Source organism: Rousettus aegyptiacus, unplaced genomic scaffold (genome assembly GCF_014176215.1).
Source record: "Rousettus aegyptiacus isolate mRouAeg1 unplaced genomic scaffold, mRouAeg1.p scaffold_m13_p_3, whole genome shotgun sequence".
Lineage (NCBI taxonomy): Eukaryota > Metazoa > Chordata > Mammalia > Chiroptera > Pteropodidae > Rousettus > Rousettus aegyptiacus.
In genome coordinates, this window is record NW_023416306.1 from 33,854,778 (window position 1) to 33,872,650 (window position 17,873).

Consider the following 17,873-nt stretch of genomic DNA (forward strand, 5'->3'; position numbering starts at 1 on the left):
GAAGAAAATAAATGAGCAGCGCACACACTTGGTTATAAAATAGCAGTTAGGGCTTTTGTAAGAACCTCTTCTATTTCTTAAATAGAATCTCCCCCCAAAAAATAATGAAGAGGTGCTACAAGTCATTGATCTTTCTTTCTTTCTTTCTTTCTTTCTTTCTTTCTTTCTTTCTTTCTTTCTTTCTTTCATATTTTTCTTTCTTTCTTTCTTTGATGAACCATATATTTTCCCTTAAATAAAACTTATTCCCAGGAACAGATTCTAAGCCCACACAGAATCTTTATCTTTTGTTCAACCCCGTATTCATTTTACCCTTAGCTAGTTTTGGCAGAAATTGATAGCTAATACCTTCCACTAAGCCAGTCAAGAAAAACTGCTTACCAGGATTTACTTCTTCATCAGCCTGACTAATTACACCCATTCACTGTTCCTTTCATACAGAGATTTTAAATTCCAACCTTCAAAGACACACACCACCCAAAGGACATCTGCTTCCTTGCTTGCTCTGTCTCCTTTTTCTTTACCCAGTGAAAAATACTTGGTGCCCCAGAAAACACCAGTCAAGCAAAATCTAGAAGTAAGAACTGGTTTCAAGCTAGTAAATGGTCAGGTCAATGAGAAGATGTTGAGATAAAAGTAATGGGAGATAGTGTGATAAAAAGATAGAAAAGTCTGCTCATTCAACACATTCATGGAAGGTAGTCAGTGTACAGATTCCAGTGACAAGCCTCAGTTACCTCTGTGGAGTGACAAAACAAACAATAGAATGTGCATGTTACTAAGGCAAAGCTGGTCTGAAACTGTTTGAGGCACCAAGTTGGAGTGGGTGTTCCAGGGGTGGCAGCGGCACTAGGTTTGGGCCATAACAACTAAGGTTGGACTTAGTTGGGCACTGCTCAGATAGCAATTACATTCTTCCAAACCATTAAATGTTGGGCATTACGAAGGTTATGGAACCAACAGCTCCATAATTTTAGGGAGCAAATTTCCATGGATCCAAGGTTTAAACTGAAATTTTACCTTTAAAGAAAAATATGGTGATACAAGCTCAACCTCATACAATTCAATAACCTTAACTTACTCTCTGGAATTTTTTTTGCATGGAACTGCTTTAGCTGAGTCCACAGCAAATTCTCTGTAGGGTTCACACATATCTACGAAATCATGCAATGTTGACCTAAAAAGCTAAAATCCTATTTCTCATCTATAGTGTATTCTGAATTTTTTGAAGATTTCATCTTTCTAATGAATTAACCTATTGGCAAACACTTAGTATAAAAAAAGCACAGTATTGAATCTTCAAGACTGCTGTTGGAAAATCATTTTGAATACTGGGTTTAAATAAGCCTCATAGGAAACAGGTCCTCCTGATACCTTTTCTTTCAGAAGTTGTCCAAGCTAACTCTATTTATTCTTTCATTTATGGCTTTACATGTGCTTGACATCATGCTCTCAAAATTATTAAAAGCAAAATTTTTTTAAAAAAGATAACTTCTAGTCTATTACAAGTTCATTTCATGGACTCGATTTATTACAGCACAAAGAGCACAAAATGTGGTTCACATTTAAATCGTGTCTCTAATATGAAGATCTAGGGCTGCTCAAACTTCAAGTGTGCAATAGCCATTCTTCAAGAAGCTGTTTCATAGCTGGAGATCATGTTTCGAGGTCTTGACCTCCCTATTTAGAACTTCAGTTCCTTTCAATAATTTGTCACTTGAACCTCATTTTCAAGAAAATAGACTTCTGGTCTTTTAAGTTTCTAATTAGTAAAGCCATATATAAAATGCTAAATATTTTTTTGATAAATGGGCTTAATTAGAGCACAGATTTGGGACTCAAGTAGTTCGAAGTGGCCTCAGTGATCAGGTCTACACGGAGAGCTATAAATTACTAGTTAGTCCAGGAGACACATTTCAGGCCAGACAATGCACTACTACTTTCTACTACTGTCTTAGACTAACTAGGAAGCAAGAAGACAGACTTTTCCCAAACATTTCCTGGCTTGCCTCTGGACCACATTCAGTATATATTTTACTCATTGTATATTTAGCTTAGGTTTCATCTTTTATGTTTAACATTTTGAGAACATACCTCAATTCTGAGAAATAGAAACAATTGTGCAGTTACAAAATACCCTGTATGCACAGAAATATATTAAGTAAAGGACATATTTAAAATCGCTCTTCCTGGCACTATACACAGTATAATTAGTGTTAAGCATCTGTGATAAATTGTGCCTAACAAATTGTTCAAGCATCATAAGCACTATGAGAAGACACAGTTTTATTAAACACTGAAAATTGTATTTTTCCCAGTGGTTGTACTATAAGATAATGAACTCCCTACAAGTGGCAGCAGTGACGCAAATTACATTTTGCACAGAACTCACAAATACCGTGATATATTATATTAATGGAGACAGAGCCTCTGTCTAGACAAAAGTTAAAAAAAAAAACTTCCTCATGCTCAGTAAATGTGTATAATTAGGAAAATATGAAGAACAGCTAATCATCAATATTGCATTCATATCTGTATCTCGAATCTTATTCTTTAAAAAAAATCTAGTCAAACGTTGAACCTCACTCTTCTAGGTTTCAAGTTTTGTTTTTCAAAGGGCCTATTGATATTGGTAAAACTAGAAGGCACCCTAATCAGGTCCAAACGTTTACTAAACTCTTCCTTAAATTTTTTCTTCCAACCAAGTGGCATGCCGGGGTTTTAATTTATAAAAGCAGATTTTATTATACAAATAAGCGGACACTTGTCTGGGGGACAATATTGAAGCAGCTCTGATAGGTCTTATTAATTTACTTGATTTACTTCTGGTTTCTCTTACCCAGTCTTATTTATGTCAAAGTAAGTTGAAGCAGACTTCATTATGTAGTGAAATGCAATTTGAACACTTTTTATAGGGACATGGTGATTCAATCATTTCTCCCCTTAAATCCCATTACCTCTTCTTACATTATTTTGTACTGATCAAATCACATAAGATGGAATTCCAGAAGAAACTTAAGAATTTGTGGGGAAAGATGAAATAATATCCCAATAATTCCTTATACTATGAATACTAAATTATACAACAATAACATTCTTTATTATTTTGCAATATGATAACATATTTTCTCTGAAAAAAATTAACTGAGTTAGTGAACTTGACTTTTTTATGTAAACTTTTGAGGCAACTGTAGTTTCTAATCAGTTCGATGTAGAACTATCAGCAGCGTCGAACCTAATCTGACCCAGTTTGGGCATTTCTGCATTTTGTTTATTATGTAGATTATAAAATTTGCCAAATCACCACTGGACCTTTACTTTTCCTCTTTAAATAGTAGAGTACCAGAGTTTTTGCATTTTGTAAGTTTATGATGTGTAAAAAAAAAAAGAAATGAGAGATTCCTCTCATCTGCTATTTATTTACCTGTTTTGTTGTGTAAGGTATATTGTTAGTACATAAGGTATCCTCAGTTCATAAAAGGCTCTAGTTACCAAATTCTATATCCATGTTGACTGTTTATAAACGGTAGTCATTTTCTCATGGAGACATTGCATTCGTGCTAATAAAGATAAGACTGTATCCTTTAAATGCCTTTTAAAATTCTGTATTATATCATACTCTCCAAATCAAAATTCTTATACCCTAACCCATTAGGAGTGAAAGATTTCCATGTTTAAAGACCTGTAAGAGCTCCATTCTGACCAGAAAGGGTAGTCAAATGCCAGCAAAGGAGGGACAAGCCAAGAAAAACTTACTAGCAACAAAGGTACAAGCCTGTCCCTAGGGCACTTGCCTCCTCATCTCACTCAGCTTCATGTTCCTTCCAGAAGAAAACCTTCAACAGTGGGTCTGGCCTACAGCAATGATCCTCAAACTTTAACATCCCTCAGAATCATCTAGGAGCTTTCTTGACTGCAGATTCTCTGGCCTCACCATTAACAATTCAAATGTAATAGATATGCAAGAATTTGATTCTTACAAAGCACCTCCCCCCCCCCCACACACCACTGAACAACAGGGACCATACAATAAGGATTACAGTAGTTCCAAAATCTTTTGCTTGATGATGACTGCCAATAGGTAACTGGCTTGCTAGAGAGTATGGGGTTAAGGACAAATAGGTACAGGTCTCTCGAGTACTCTAGTGGGTATTTGACAAGAAAGGAGTTGGACAGAGCTTCAAACAAAAGGTCACCACTCTACATCACCTCCCAAAGCCACGTAGCTGTCATTAGGTAGCTATCCATTAAAGATAAGGCCTTGAGACCTTGGTCTTCACCATTTGAGATCATTCTCCTCTGTTCTATCACAGGTTGTTTAAGATGCAAAAATAATAATAAAATAATAATAATAATAATCACTTTTTCATAGTATAGAAAGGAATTTCAGGATTTAAACTATGGGCAAAATGAGAAAATTACAGATATATCATCTCATCAGTTAAAATAAATTTCCAATGTAAACTGCTTCAATTCTTTTGTGGTCAGTGACTGTATGTTTGGTAAAAGCATGAAAGGAGACTGGCTGAATGAACGGACAGAGACAAAGAGATGGGTATTAGACTAGTATGTGCTTAAGAAAACAGACTTGGGAGTCACACTGCCTAGGTTCCAATTCTAGCTCTTCTGCCTATTAGCTACATCTCCTTGAGTAAGTCACTTAATTTTGCTGTGCTTTATTTTCTTCAATGTGAAATTTAAATGACAATAATACCCATTACATAGGGTTATTGCATAAACTAAATGAGATAAATATATGTAAGCACACTGTATAGTGGCTGGCATGTATTAAGTGTATAATAAATATTAGTCATTATTGTGTTAGAGAGAAGATTAAATACCAGTTGATAGATATTCATTAATCAAGTTCTTCGCTTTCTGAGCCAGTTTTTAACTTTGAGATTAACTAGCACCATTTTTGGGGTTTAGGTCTTGATTCATCCAAAACTTTCTTATTAGTTCCAGGAAGGAGCCATATGACATACCTACAGGGGTTGGTCCTGAAACGTCACTGCCTCTTACACAGAAGCGTCTGCATTTATGACAACAGGACTCCCCAGTCATCTTTCCAAGCAGCCCCTTCATTTTCCCTGAGCCTCAAATCTGCCCAGTGACCACTGCTTTCAGTCCCTGAGGCCACACTCTGTTGTAGTTTTCCCAGATTGCTCTTCTTTTATTTTTCACATCCACATTCTTTGCAGTCTTATTCTAGAAGCCTCTGGCCTATCTGTTGCCAGTTCTCCTCTAGAAAGTCACTCTTGGAACTTCAACATTAAACTCCTGAAAATTGCTCTCTCAAAACACAAAATGTAAAGCATTAATTAGCATACCTGAAATTCAACTTACAAAACCAGAACAAATTCTCAAAACATAAACAGCTTGGGAGGTGGAAGAGAAAAAAAAAATACAGAAAAAAAAATCTTTAAACCTAAAAGTGAATGGACATGAACATAGGGGTAGATAACATGCATTTCAAAAGGAATGGTTCCCTAACTTCTGCCCATAACAGAATTAGAGAAGAATATAACTTATTAGCCAGGCCTGATGCTCAGTGAAGCAGAGATGTATTTTTCTCTTAAAGCTATAGTAATATTACAAGTACAGTCAATTTAATTCTCCATTCATTTTTTCATTTGGTTATTCACTACATGTTTCTTAAATACCTACAATGTCCTAAGCACTGTTCTATGAGCCAGAGATGCTAAAACACTTGCTTGTCCACTGAACAGTCCATTATTAAGAACTTAGAAAACCGTCAATGAATATTTTCATCTGTGATTTTCGATGTCATTCCATGACAACTGCCACTGAATTCCCATGTAAGACGTGACTTCCTGATTACACACATTCATCATCCAACAGAAATATATGATTCTATGTGCCGAGCCTAATCTGATCACCAACATATCTACCTGGCCTCATCCTGGAGTTTCATTATTAAAAGTTCCAGATAGCCTTATTAGTCAGATTTGTTTTATTTCATTTCACTAGGAAAATTTTCCATATTTGCAAATATACCTAGGAACACGTGAAAGCACACATACCCCACTCCCAGGAAAGCAAACGACTCTTCGGATTCTCTCTTTGGAAATATTTCCACCCTCTCCTCTTAAGTCTCATTTCGGTTAGTCTCTCCAAGCTGACATTGGGCTGTACCTCCACAAACCCCAAAGGGCTGCACAAGCTCTGCTGCATTGTGCCAGTATGTGCGTGGGGGTTCCAGGGGCTTGGAAATTTCTAGTAAATAATATGTTGATTGTATCATTATTTGTCATGATGGACTTTGGACTGCAATTGAATAATTCATAGTCTAGTCTTTTCTATGTTATCAAAATAATTAAGAGAACTAGCATTAGGTCAGAAAAGAATTTGTTTACTTTGGGTAATCTCACCATTCTAATTCATCTGCACACATCAAGTCCAGTGAAGACTTTTTGTGTGGTGTCTGGGGGGAAACACATGTTACCGTACTTATTAAAAGACTAATATGACATACCGGTCATATATACTAATCTGTGTAAGCATATGCACCTGTGATAAAATAGGTACTTAAAAAATCAGCTCCATGATGTCCCCTGACCTTACAAAGTTCTTGGTGCATGTTCTTCCCCTGGAAGAAATGCCATTTATTAATGTCAACTTGTATTTTTCAAAAGACTCCCTAAAGGCTAAAGATCTACAAGGATTCTGATCCCTTTTAATTAGGCAGTTTGGAAACATGGACCTTTGCATGGAAAATGAAAGAATGAGTCACAGAGGGTGAGCTAGAAAAGTGACTTGTCTGTTCTACATGATGTGCACACATGGGTGGCATCAAAATTGGTTGCCAGTGGAGTAAGAAGGCATTATTAGCTTCTGTGTCCCCTTGGCCCGTCTGGAACAGGGTAACTGAAGCAGGTGCTGTGGGTGCTTCAACCTAAGGAAACTCAGCCGATGTGTGTACTTCAAATCACCCCTAAAACACTTGGCTCTCTTTGAACTCTGTCTTTGGGAAGATGGATATCAAGTTCACCTAGGAAATGTGATGTGACAATCTCAGAGGAGTGACGGCATTCAAGAAAGTGCCAGAGATCTCTATGATATCAAAGGATTTTTTTAAAAAAATAAACAAAGAAGGTAAACTTTTCAGATGGGCTAGGGTGGTGGGGAGTGGGATTTTACATGCTTTTAATTAGGAAAATATAAATGTTTAATCATTATGTTATCCACCAGCAACTAATATAATATTGTATGTCAGCTACAACTGAAAAATAAATTTTTTAAAAAGTTCAAAAAATAAATAAAAATAAGGCCTAATTATTCATGATTATCTGGTATTTCTGGTAATAACTCCATTGAGAAAACCTCACAACTGCCCCAGCGGACTGTGTGCCAGTCCTTGCATTAGAAACTGGGCCTGGGGTCAGCCAGCCACGGATTCCTTTCTCCTTCAACAATAAGTTCCCTGCCCACCATCTGGCATTCCCAAGCCTTTATGTTTGAAGGTTAATACACTCAGAATACCTTGATAAATCCACATGAAAGTTGTAATACTAATCCTACAATTCTTCTTGTAGAGCTAGGTATTATTTTTGAAAAGGTCAGCAGTAGCACTAGGCTACAAAGAGCCCCAGGCTTCAAGAAGGCTAATCAAGCCCTGAAGAGAAATTCTCTCACATGTTGTGGTGTAATTTGGATTTGTTATTTTTCCTTCTAACCTCTCTGAGCCTCAGTTTTCCCAGGTGCCAAACAGAGTAATAATATCCATCTTCCAGCACTGGTATGAATTTTTTTTTTAATGTGAAAATAGAACTCATAGAGCCTATCGCAAATGAGGCATTAGATATTGGTGTTTAAAAATGATAAAGAATTCAGACATTACACAGGGGGCTCATGATATTATGGAACAGGCTAAGTGAAATGAAGTATTTAAAATCTCAAATATTCTATCTTTAATTTAGCAAATGTAATACGAAAACTCCAAATGTTAGAAAAGAAAACAATATCTAATAAAGCTTTTTAAAAAATTTCACTTTGATTTTAAATGTTTATCCAATTTTTTTCCTAGACTATCTCTCAAATTTATTGAGAAGTTCCCCTCACCCTCCTATCCCCTTTTTCCCTTTTGAAATGAATCTCTCATTCTCTCTTGTCTCTCTCTCTCTCTCTCTTTCTCTCACTCTCTTTCTCTCTGTCAGCCTTGTTCATTTCCTGACTCTAGAGAATCACATACAAAAAAAATGCAGTGAGAAGATGGGAGAGCATGTCTCTGCAGATATTTCAGCAGATAGCATGGGATGGTTGGTGCCGGAGGTGCTGAGGCTGGCTGAGCAAAGGGAGCCCAGGAAAGTTATCTCCAGGGGCAGGTGGGGTGGGGATGAACAAGCACAATTAGGCTCGGAATGCAGGAAGGGAGAGAAGACAGAAAGCTAATCAGCCCAGCAACTAATATATACAAAACTGAGCTTTGCAACAGGCAGAGGTTTACACAAAATCCAGTCCAGAAGGAGCCTGTTTCCAGGGCCAGGCTAGGGTGAGTGATATTTGTGCCTGATGCACAAAATTGAAAGGAACACCCAAAATTCAGTCATCGACATGAATGATATTTTAAAGCAATAATGTTCAAAGTAAAAATTAACGCGAATGACTATGATGAAAAATATTAAAATTTTAAATTAAGATAGGATCTGACCCTGTCAGGGGTCAGAACTCATCTCACCTAATCTCAGCCCTCTGGGATCCTGTCTTTATTTAAAATTTTGCTATTTTCATCATAGATTTTTTTTTGCATTAATTTTTATCTTTTAAAATACTCCATTAAAATATTGTTTATCTTGATTTCTGAAATTGTTGTACCCCTTTAAATTCTGCACCCTAAGGGAGAGCCTCATTCACCATCTTCTGGGCACAGAGGGGGGTTTTGAGAGCTGAATGGTAACAAATGGGGACAACTTTTAGAGGACTATTTGTAGTGCTTTTAGAAACCTCTAAACTGAATTAGATTCTCAAATCTATGCAAAAATAATTATAAGTAGGTAACAAAAGTAGGCAACGGAGACCACAGATCTGACATTCTTGTCTTTATTGGTATATGTGTTTGGCTCTGAATGACCAACTACATCACAAATTCCAATACAATAGATCTTATTTTCATGAACATGTCTGTATAATAAAGAATGCCAAGCTCCACTGATCACATCAATAGGTGTGGACATGCCCTGGAGTTTCTGAACATAGTAAAAGATTGCAAGTCATGTTTTAGGTCCACTCTCTTGCATCCAATATGAGAGAGGGAAATAAAGTTAGCAATGTGTAGCAATCCACAAAGACCCCCTGCATCCCATCCCATAGATCATGGTGCAGCATCAGAGGGCAGAACTCCTGATACCAGTCTGGCAAGGCAGCAGGCAGGCCTAGCAATAAGGGAGGCACGGAGACCTCTGAGAGAGGATCACCGTAACACCCAGATTGTGTGCGCATTAGTAGAAGGGTTTCTTGGGGAACATCACCCGTACCCATCTGTGCAACTTCCCTCTTTTCAAAAGTGAGCAGAGGGTATGGGGACTTCTAAGAGAATAAAAGAAAGCACTTGGATGTTCACACCAAGGACCGTGCATCAGCTATTAGACCCCAATCTAGCTAGCAGACACTTTAAAACTTGGGATGTAATGTGTAGGAAATAGCGGAGTATACACTAGCCCAAAGGAGAAGCAGGATTTAAGAAGTTAGTGATAAGTTTGTTCCCTTTGCTACTTGGCTATCAGTTCCCTCCCTGAAGCTCAGGAGTTCACAAGAATCAAAGGCAGAGTTCCCATCGCCAGTATCTTACTAAGAAAATGAGTGCTTTCCCCTTCCAAAACCAGTGTTGATAAAGATCCAGGTAAAACTCAAGAAAAACTAAAACCTTACATATAAATAGAGGAATTTTATCATCAGCTCAAAATAAAGGCTCTTAAAAGGGAAACACCTAAAAAGTGATAGCACTTGGGAAAGAAGAAAATGGTCCTCTCTAAATAAGGGTCAGCAGCAATAAGATTCATAATTACTTCTTCAGGTATCAGGAAATGGCACTAATGGAACTGGAAACTAGGAAGAAATGTGATTGTTAGCATCATGGTTCCCAAACTCTTATACAGAGAAAAGGAGAAAGGATAGCAGAATGAAGTAGACAAAAAAATTGATATTTTGGGGTCAGAGGAAGTAGAACCAGGATAGACAATGTGAGACCAGTTAGTCCAGTGGGCCGGGGTACTCTATTAAAAGAAAGTGATAACATGTGTTCTGTCTTTAGGGAACCAGTTAGTTCCTCTCTGTTCTTTAGCAACAGCCTAAAGGCCAACTCAGTTGCAAAAGTAAACTCTTTTCAGGAACATGGGTGGAAGTGAGTACTGGGCATGACAGTATAAATGGATCCAAAACTCCATCATTCTTGCTGGAAAATAAGTCAAGTGGCTGGTCAGTGCTGCTATCTCTGCTTATTTAACAAGGAGACTTACCATGCCATCTCTTGTAGTAAAGACATTTCCTGACATAAAGACTAGCTCTTCTGATATAATTAGGTAGTGTAGGATTTTATCCTGCCCCCTGTATTTCAACCACTTTTAGGAACATTGGGAATATGGAACTCAGTCTAAATGCCATTATTAATTAATAACAAGCTTGGGTTCCAGAGGTCAATGGCATGGATAAATAAATGTGTTAAATAATAGCAACAGGATAAAAAGAATGTTGGTGCCTACCCATATTCATAGCATATAGTAACTGATAAGAATAAGATAAAAACTAGGCATTAGATTATTGTTTTCTTTCTAGAATTCTCCCCGCCCTACCTTTGGTTCAAAATCATACAAATCTAATCTCTTACAAATCATAGGACTCTATCTGTTCTAGGCTCATTTTTAGAATTTGTCAACTTTGATATAATTGTGAAAAATACCAACATTGACATAGTACTGTAGGTCATGTTATTGAGAGAGGTCCCCTTGCCAGAAACCCAAGTTTAGTCCTAGATGCCTAAGATATCAGAAAGACTGAAGATTATTGGGCCACCAATTCCATTAAGTTTAGGTAAAGCTGAATGTCTAAGGGGAGATTTCAAGTCATTAGAGGTTCTCGCACAGCCCAGGGATCCTGGATAGAAGAGCGGCATCTCCGATAGTGGGAAACATATCAGATGTAACAAGCCTGGCCTTTTAAGACCCAGCATATTCAGCTCCCTGAAAGGAGCGAGCTAGCCATGGGGAAGAACTGGGGAACAAAAAGTGACCATCTGCTTTGGTCGAGCAGTAAACTACATTTAGAGTAATCAAGACTATTGACCCTAAACCAGAGGTCTCAGCCGAACTTTGCAGAGCAGGAAGCCTCTAACTTCTTGAGTCCTTCCAGCCCGTAACACAAGCCTCATCCCCTCTATGATGCTTATCACATCAAAGCTAAGCTCTTCTGGATTTTGGATCACTTTAGACCAGAACTGACATGGCCAGTCTATCTTAATTTCTGTATACCATGAAGCAAGTACGAAGTCAGAAACAGGTAATAATATGCCCACCATGCTTCCTATGTGCTTTCCACACAGTCCATCAAAGATAAACCATTGCTATAGAAATATGAACAAAGCCTAGTACAAATACAGGTTGGGGAACAAATGGTTATACTCTGTGTCACAGGAAATTAAAAGAACATTCACGAGACTAGAAAGTTGTATATCCAAGTGATATTATCAATAGTTATCTCCATCAGAATTACAGGTGAGTTTTCATTTCATCTTTCTTTGTTTTTTTTTTCCAAATTTCCTATTATAGCCTATATTATTTGTTTTTATTTTAAAATGTCTCATTTTAGAGCAACTGAAGGCATTTTGGATAATTAAGACTTAACACTGTCTTACTGACAGAAACTGTCAGATCTATAGCAACTCTGGCGGGTAAGCTAATGTGGTTTGCCTAGGACTGTCCTGGTTAAAACTGATGGTTTCCCATCCTAAGAACCTCCTCAGTCCTGGTGGTCACTATAATACTGACATTCCCTTTTCCTATAGGCCACAAATGCTGCCTTCTAATTTTTCCCTCCCTGAGGGTAGCCGGGCATTCGGAAACAGGAAACATTCTCTCAGCAGAAGGGAGTAGGCTCAGACAGAGAGCAGCACAGGGATTCAGCAACACTGTGGGCTGCTGTCTCCCTCTAGGGAGGCAGCTCTCAATCCCACTTAGGGACTGAGACTGAGGATCCAGATTGCCTTTGTGCATAGCTGTCAGTTTGAACTAAGTAGTTCTCTCCCCAGTCCTTTCCTGTCCATGGTCTGGAGCAATTTCCTATTACCAGCCTTTCAGGAGAAGTAACAACTACCAAGAAAAAAAAAAAAAAAACACTAAAACGAACAACAAACAAACATAAAAGACCACATCAGTGAGGATAATGAGAAACAAGACTGCTCCTCACTAATAAGAGCTGGCATGATGAGTAATCTGAGAAGAAGCCCCACCGTGGTGGGTTACCCTGTCAGGCTGGCAGAAGTAGCAAAGACAAAGAAAATCTATACTTCGTAAGGAGAAAACCTGCACTGTTATAATATCTGCTGCCAAGGATTGAGCGTCACATTCAAGAACTCCCATCATGCCATATTGACTTAACCACAGGGAGCACTCAATCGTTGGAAGCATCTGGGTAGCAGGAGCTTCTTAGCAACGTTAAGAGGCAACTCTGCATTTGTGTTTGCTGAGCTGGTCCTGGTCCACAATCTGCTGGCACATGGAAGAGTGACCAACTGGAAACCAAAACGTGGGTGCAGCTTGATTAGATTCATCCTGTTGGTATACACTCTCTAGTGGCGCTGGGCCTTGAGAAACACCTAGAACAAATGCGTTAGGATCCTACATCTGCTGGCATGCTTCCAGCACTTCGCTGATGATTTGGTGAAATTGGACTGAAATGTCCGATGTGAGGAGGATGCATAATTTCACCTTGGTTGGCCAATGATGTGGAAGTAAAAACAGTTTTCACAAATATCACTGTGTCAGTGTCTCCTTGACCTAAATCCCTAATTGTTTTTTTTCTTTTCAGCTGTTACACATAGGATTGAAATGTTTTCTCTAGGGGTCTTGGTATCCTATAATCAGGTGATATATCTTTTTTGATAACAAATAATATCGCCCAGTGGTCAAGTGTTAATATAATGATGTCTCTTATTTTACTTGTTGTAAATGTGCTTGAAATTGTTTTTGCTAACAAATCTTCATCTCAGTGGAGTTTATAACATGGCTTACATTGTAAATGTAATTATGCAGCCTGTATTCATTTCCTTTCTTCTAGGGAACTCAAGTTGCTTTTTAAAGCATTATTTGATAGCTTCTTACCATCTCCTCTGGAGTTTAAAAGAGAATATAATATCAAGCTGTTAGAGCTAGCGATGGGGGACTATGGCACCAAGAGGGAGAGAGAATTGGACTGGGACCTACAGAATTCAAGCAACGTGCCATGAAGACCCCCAAGGGGTGAATTTTCAACGTGGTGTGCCATAAATGAAGCAATTTTCAAGGAGCCTAAAATAACTGCATTTTCTCTGTCCTAACACTCACGCTGGGCAGAATGGACTTAGCTTATTTTTAAAGTGCAGGTCATGACCTTCAAAGGGACATAAACAGTTCCCAAAGCAGCTTTTATTTGGCCAATTAAATGCTTAAAAGAAAATATACTTTTGAAAGACAAAATTAATAGGCAAAGGACAGAGATAAGTGCTAAAGCAATTATTTCTACCTATTTTTAAACCCTATCCCCGACCATCAAAATGGACCACAAGCACAGACTGCACTCAAGTTTGAAGATCACCTTAGGTAATTCTTAGTGCCCTCAACCTCTGACCTAATGAACTCCTAGAGTCCTGGATATAATTCAGAGTTTTTGCATATATGTTCAAAACGTCTGCAGTTCTGTGAAAAATATCACCTCCATTCCCTCCCCTTGTTTGGAACACAATAACAGTGTGGGTCTGACAGGTAAGGGGAACAGAAGGGTGCCCTGTGTGATCTTTTCAAATACTGTTAAAACACTCTGTCCCTTTATTACATCTTATTTCCTTATTTTTAGCTGGTCTGTGAATCTGTGCTTATCTGTACAATTGCCTAATAAGCATGTAATCAATAATAAAACACACACACACCACACACGAACTATAACACCTGGAGAAGTATGGCACATTTGGCAAAAAATCAAAGGTCCATTTCACTGAAAATGGAATCAAAGTGGAAAAAAGTCAGAATTATTTATATGCATCTCCACAGGGAGTTACTAGCCCTAGGTATACATAGAGGGCATGCTCTGTGAGAACAAACACATACAGTACATATTTTGAGACAATTCTCATTTAATTCAGGCCCTAGGCTTAGGACCCTAGCTAATTTACAAGGCTGCTCTAGGAAAGACACAATTTTAAGGATGACGATCAGCCTATGGCATTTATTTTTCCTGTAGGGGAAGCTATAACACATTCCCACCATTCAAGAGAACCCGAGATTGATGATTTGGGGGTTTTGCTGGTTAGAGATTTTTGCTTTCTCTTTCTTTCTTTCTTTCTTTCTTTCTTTCTTTCTTTCTTTCTTTCTTTCTTTCTTTCTTTCTTTCTTTCTTTCTCTTTTTCTCTTTCTTTCTTTTTTTTTTTTTCAGCTCACAAGGTGTGTTCCCATTGTACCCTGCCTGTCAAAAGTTTTCTCAGCAGTCAAGGAGAGGATAGCAGCACAGCTGCCCTTGAGCCGAGTTTGTAAATCCTACTGGGAAACCACCCCATGCTGTCAGATGATGTGGTTTTCAGACATGTCTATACAGACTAGTTGAATTAAAGAACCAACTCCAGACTTGATGTTGCTGAGCTCCTCAGCTCCATCTTGCCATCCTGATTGATCGAGGAGATGGGTCTATAGTTAAAGTGGCATAGCACTTGGAGGGTTTAGTCATTAGAGCACTCTGCTTTCTCTTTGGAAGGTAACTTCTTGCTTGGCTAGGTTATGGAAGCTAAGGAGTGACGTCAAGATGTTGTCTGGCCAGAATTTGCAGATAACCATAGAACTCTTCTCCTCCATCAGGCATGGATTTAGCCTCCTTTAGTTCCTGCAGTGACACAGGAGCCTCCAAATACCAAATTATTATCAGGCGGTCTTGGGGGAACCTCTGGGCCCTGCAATAAAGTAGACAGACTTGCTATTGGAAAGTGCTCGGGAGCAATTCAGCCCTGTTCAGATTGCTCTAAAATCCTGCAAACCATCCCTGGACTTGCTAAATGAAAATCTGACATAACTCCTAATAGTGAAAAAATATTCCTGGGGATATAATTTATTAACATCCTTCACTTAAATGATTTTACACATTATTTAAAGTATTTCTGATTTGATCATGTTTGTTTGTCATTTTGTTTTTTAAACCAATTATACAAGTATGGAGGCTGTAGAATTTTGGTAAAGCGACTTTTGAGCATTGTCTATAAAATTAGGTGTTTGCATTAATTGATCTTTAAAGTTTAACTCAAAAGCGAAAGACAGGTGGTGCTGGTGTGTGTGGGTAGGGGGATTATGGACCAAATCTAACTCAGTCTGGTATCATTTATTGATCCTACCCAGTGTTTTAAACCTTGCAAAATTCATACAAAATAAATTCCTGTTTTTGCTGGAAAAAATCAGAGTATCTGGTAATACCAGGCCCATGTTCCAGCATGGCCTTCTCAATGCCATATCATCTTTCTGATCTGGCCTGTTTCTCATATTGACCTACCTGATCTTGTAGGTAAATGGGGTTTAGAACCCTTGCTCTAAGCTGTCCTGTCATAGTGCATTGTAACTATTCAATGATATCTTCAACCACTGGCATCCCCAACAAGACTCCTGAAGGCAAGGCATATGCCCATCATTATCACCGAAACTCCAGTTCCTAGTATTGTAGGGGTGTTGTGGGCGGTCAATAAGTATTTAATGAATCAAATTATACCTTTTATATTAAATTCTTACAATTCAGTAAAATGAGACTGGGATCATTCTTCGTAAGATTACACATATATTCTAAAGCCAACAGCTTTGAAGAGCAGGTAAATTTAAGACAAAAAAGTAAATTGCTGGTTTGTGGCCCAAACCTCTCATAGGTCCAGAGGTTGATGGTGTACTGTTCATGTGACATTTTGCTTTAAGTACATGGAAAAAGTTCTAAACTTTTTGAGATCCTCTTAAATTTATCTTTCTGATGTAACCTATTCAACTTCTTAGAAGAACCCTTTTTTAGAGGTCCTAAAGTGGTTAGTTGCAAAAGTATTCAATGAGAATCACTCGATTGTAAGCTAAACTCCCCAAATTGCATGGGCCTATAGCAACAGATACCTTTATGTGTCATATCTATGCATTTGAAATATTTTAATTTCTGGATGACTATAATTATGATGTTCAAAGAAATAATTTTTTGTTAAAAGATTATTTCTGCCAAAATTGTTATCTAAATTATTTGAATTGACTAATATATTGTTAAAAACATATCTAACAAATAAACAACTGGGCAGGCAAATATAATAGGAATCAAGCCAATTGAAAAGGCTATGAGTCATCTTTCTTGTTATAAGTCTGTTAGTAATGAATATTTCAGTAACATATACCACATCTGGTCAACATCTGACCAAAAAAGGTACATCATGTCCTTACTGTGAAGAAAGAGTTCAACAGATATTGTTTCTACTCTCTGGGAGCTTACAATCTAACCTAAACACTACTACGAACACACATAGACAAGAGCGGTCATACTTGGGATGATAAAAGTCAGCAGATATACTGAAGAGGAAAAAATTATAGGGTAAAGAATGGTATTTAACAAAGTTTGAAGAGGAAGAGATAACTAAATTGCTTCTTCATTCTTGTTTCTTTGAAAAAGAATCCATGGAAGATGTGTGATTTTGTGTTTTTCAAATTGTGAAAGAGCATATGGCTTAAAGCCTAGAAGAATGAAAATCTCTTTTGATATAAGTTACTGAATGACTGAAAACACAGAGCTGAGTAAGAATGGCTAGATGAAGGGTCCAGCAAGACTTTCTAAGGAAGCAATCATCAAATGGAAGCTCAATAGTCTGGCCCTCCAGTAGAGGACAGAAGCTGAGGGGAGGCTGCAGGACTCCCCAATTCTCCTCCAGTTTCTTTTAAGTGCAAGTAGTGGCATAGGGGCTGAGCCACAAAACCAAGACTCCTCCAAAATAATAAAAATGTCTAATCAAAAACCTTTGCAAAAATTTCCATGGACTCTAGATTAAGAAAATGATCTTTGGAAATTTTCTTGTAGGATTTCTAAGGGAAGAAAGCACTTTTAGATAGAACCACAGATTCAGTAGCCATCTAGTCCACTTTCTTCTGTGTATCTCATTTGTTTTTGTTTGCTGGCTTGCTTTCTCGCTCATTTGTTCATTTTCTCTTATCGGACTTGTTGGGCTGGTGCTATCTACTTGAGTGTTCAGCTTTATCTTTCCTTCATAAATAAAGAGAAGAAACTCTTGAGGACAAGTTGGTTTCAGTCAACCTCAATTAAAATACAGCCTTAGGCTAATTGAAGAACATTATATAGCCTGATGATGACAGAGGTGTCGAAGTATTCTGTTCCTAGGGAGAACAATCAAAATGATGGTAGATTCTCCCATCACGATATCCTCCATTGTCATATATTTCAAGGACCTTTGGAGGACACATCTCAGCAAAGAGTGCACATTTTAAGCAATGCTTCCACATATCTTGTTCACACCATAATGACAATATTTGAATTAATAATACCTTGATTTCAATTGATACCTTTTATTTCAAGAAGCTTAATATTCTTTACATCTGCTATTCTATTTATCTTGTCATATTATATATTCAACTGAAATCTATGGTGGGGTCCGGTTTCAC

The 17,873-nt window shown here is 37.8% G+C and overlaps 1 protein-coding gene across 5 annotated transcripts in view; it reads right to left on the bottom strand.

Moving 5' to 3' along the window:
- NTRK2 (neurotrophic receptor tyrosine kinase 2) overlaps nt 1–17,873 on the bottom strand; it is a 319,160-nt gene that overhangs the window by 122,278 nt on the left and 179,009 nt on the right. For 2 of the 5 annotated variants that reach the window (XM_016130222.2, XM_016130223.2), the window contains one exon: nt 152–15,145. The exons of the other annotated variants lie outside the window; for them this stretch is intronic. In XM_016130222.2, coding sequence (XP_015985708.2) covers nt 15,117–15,145 — 29 coding nt within the window. In that variant the 3' untranslated portion in view covers nt 152–15,116. Of the gene's footprint in view, nt 1–151; nt 15,146–17,873 lie in introns of those variants that run through there. 5 annotated transcript variants of the gene reach the window in all.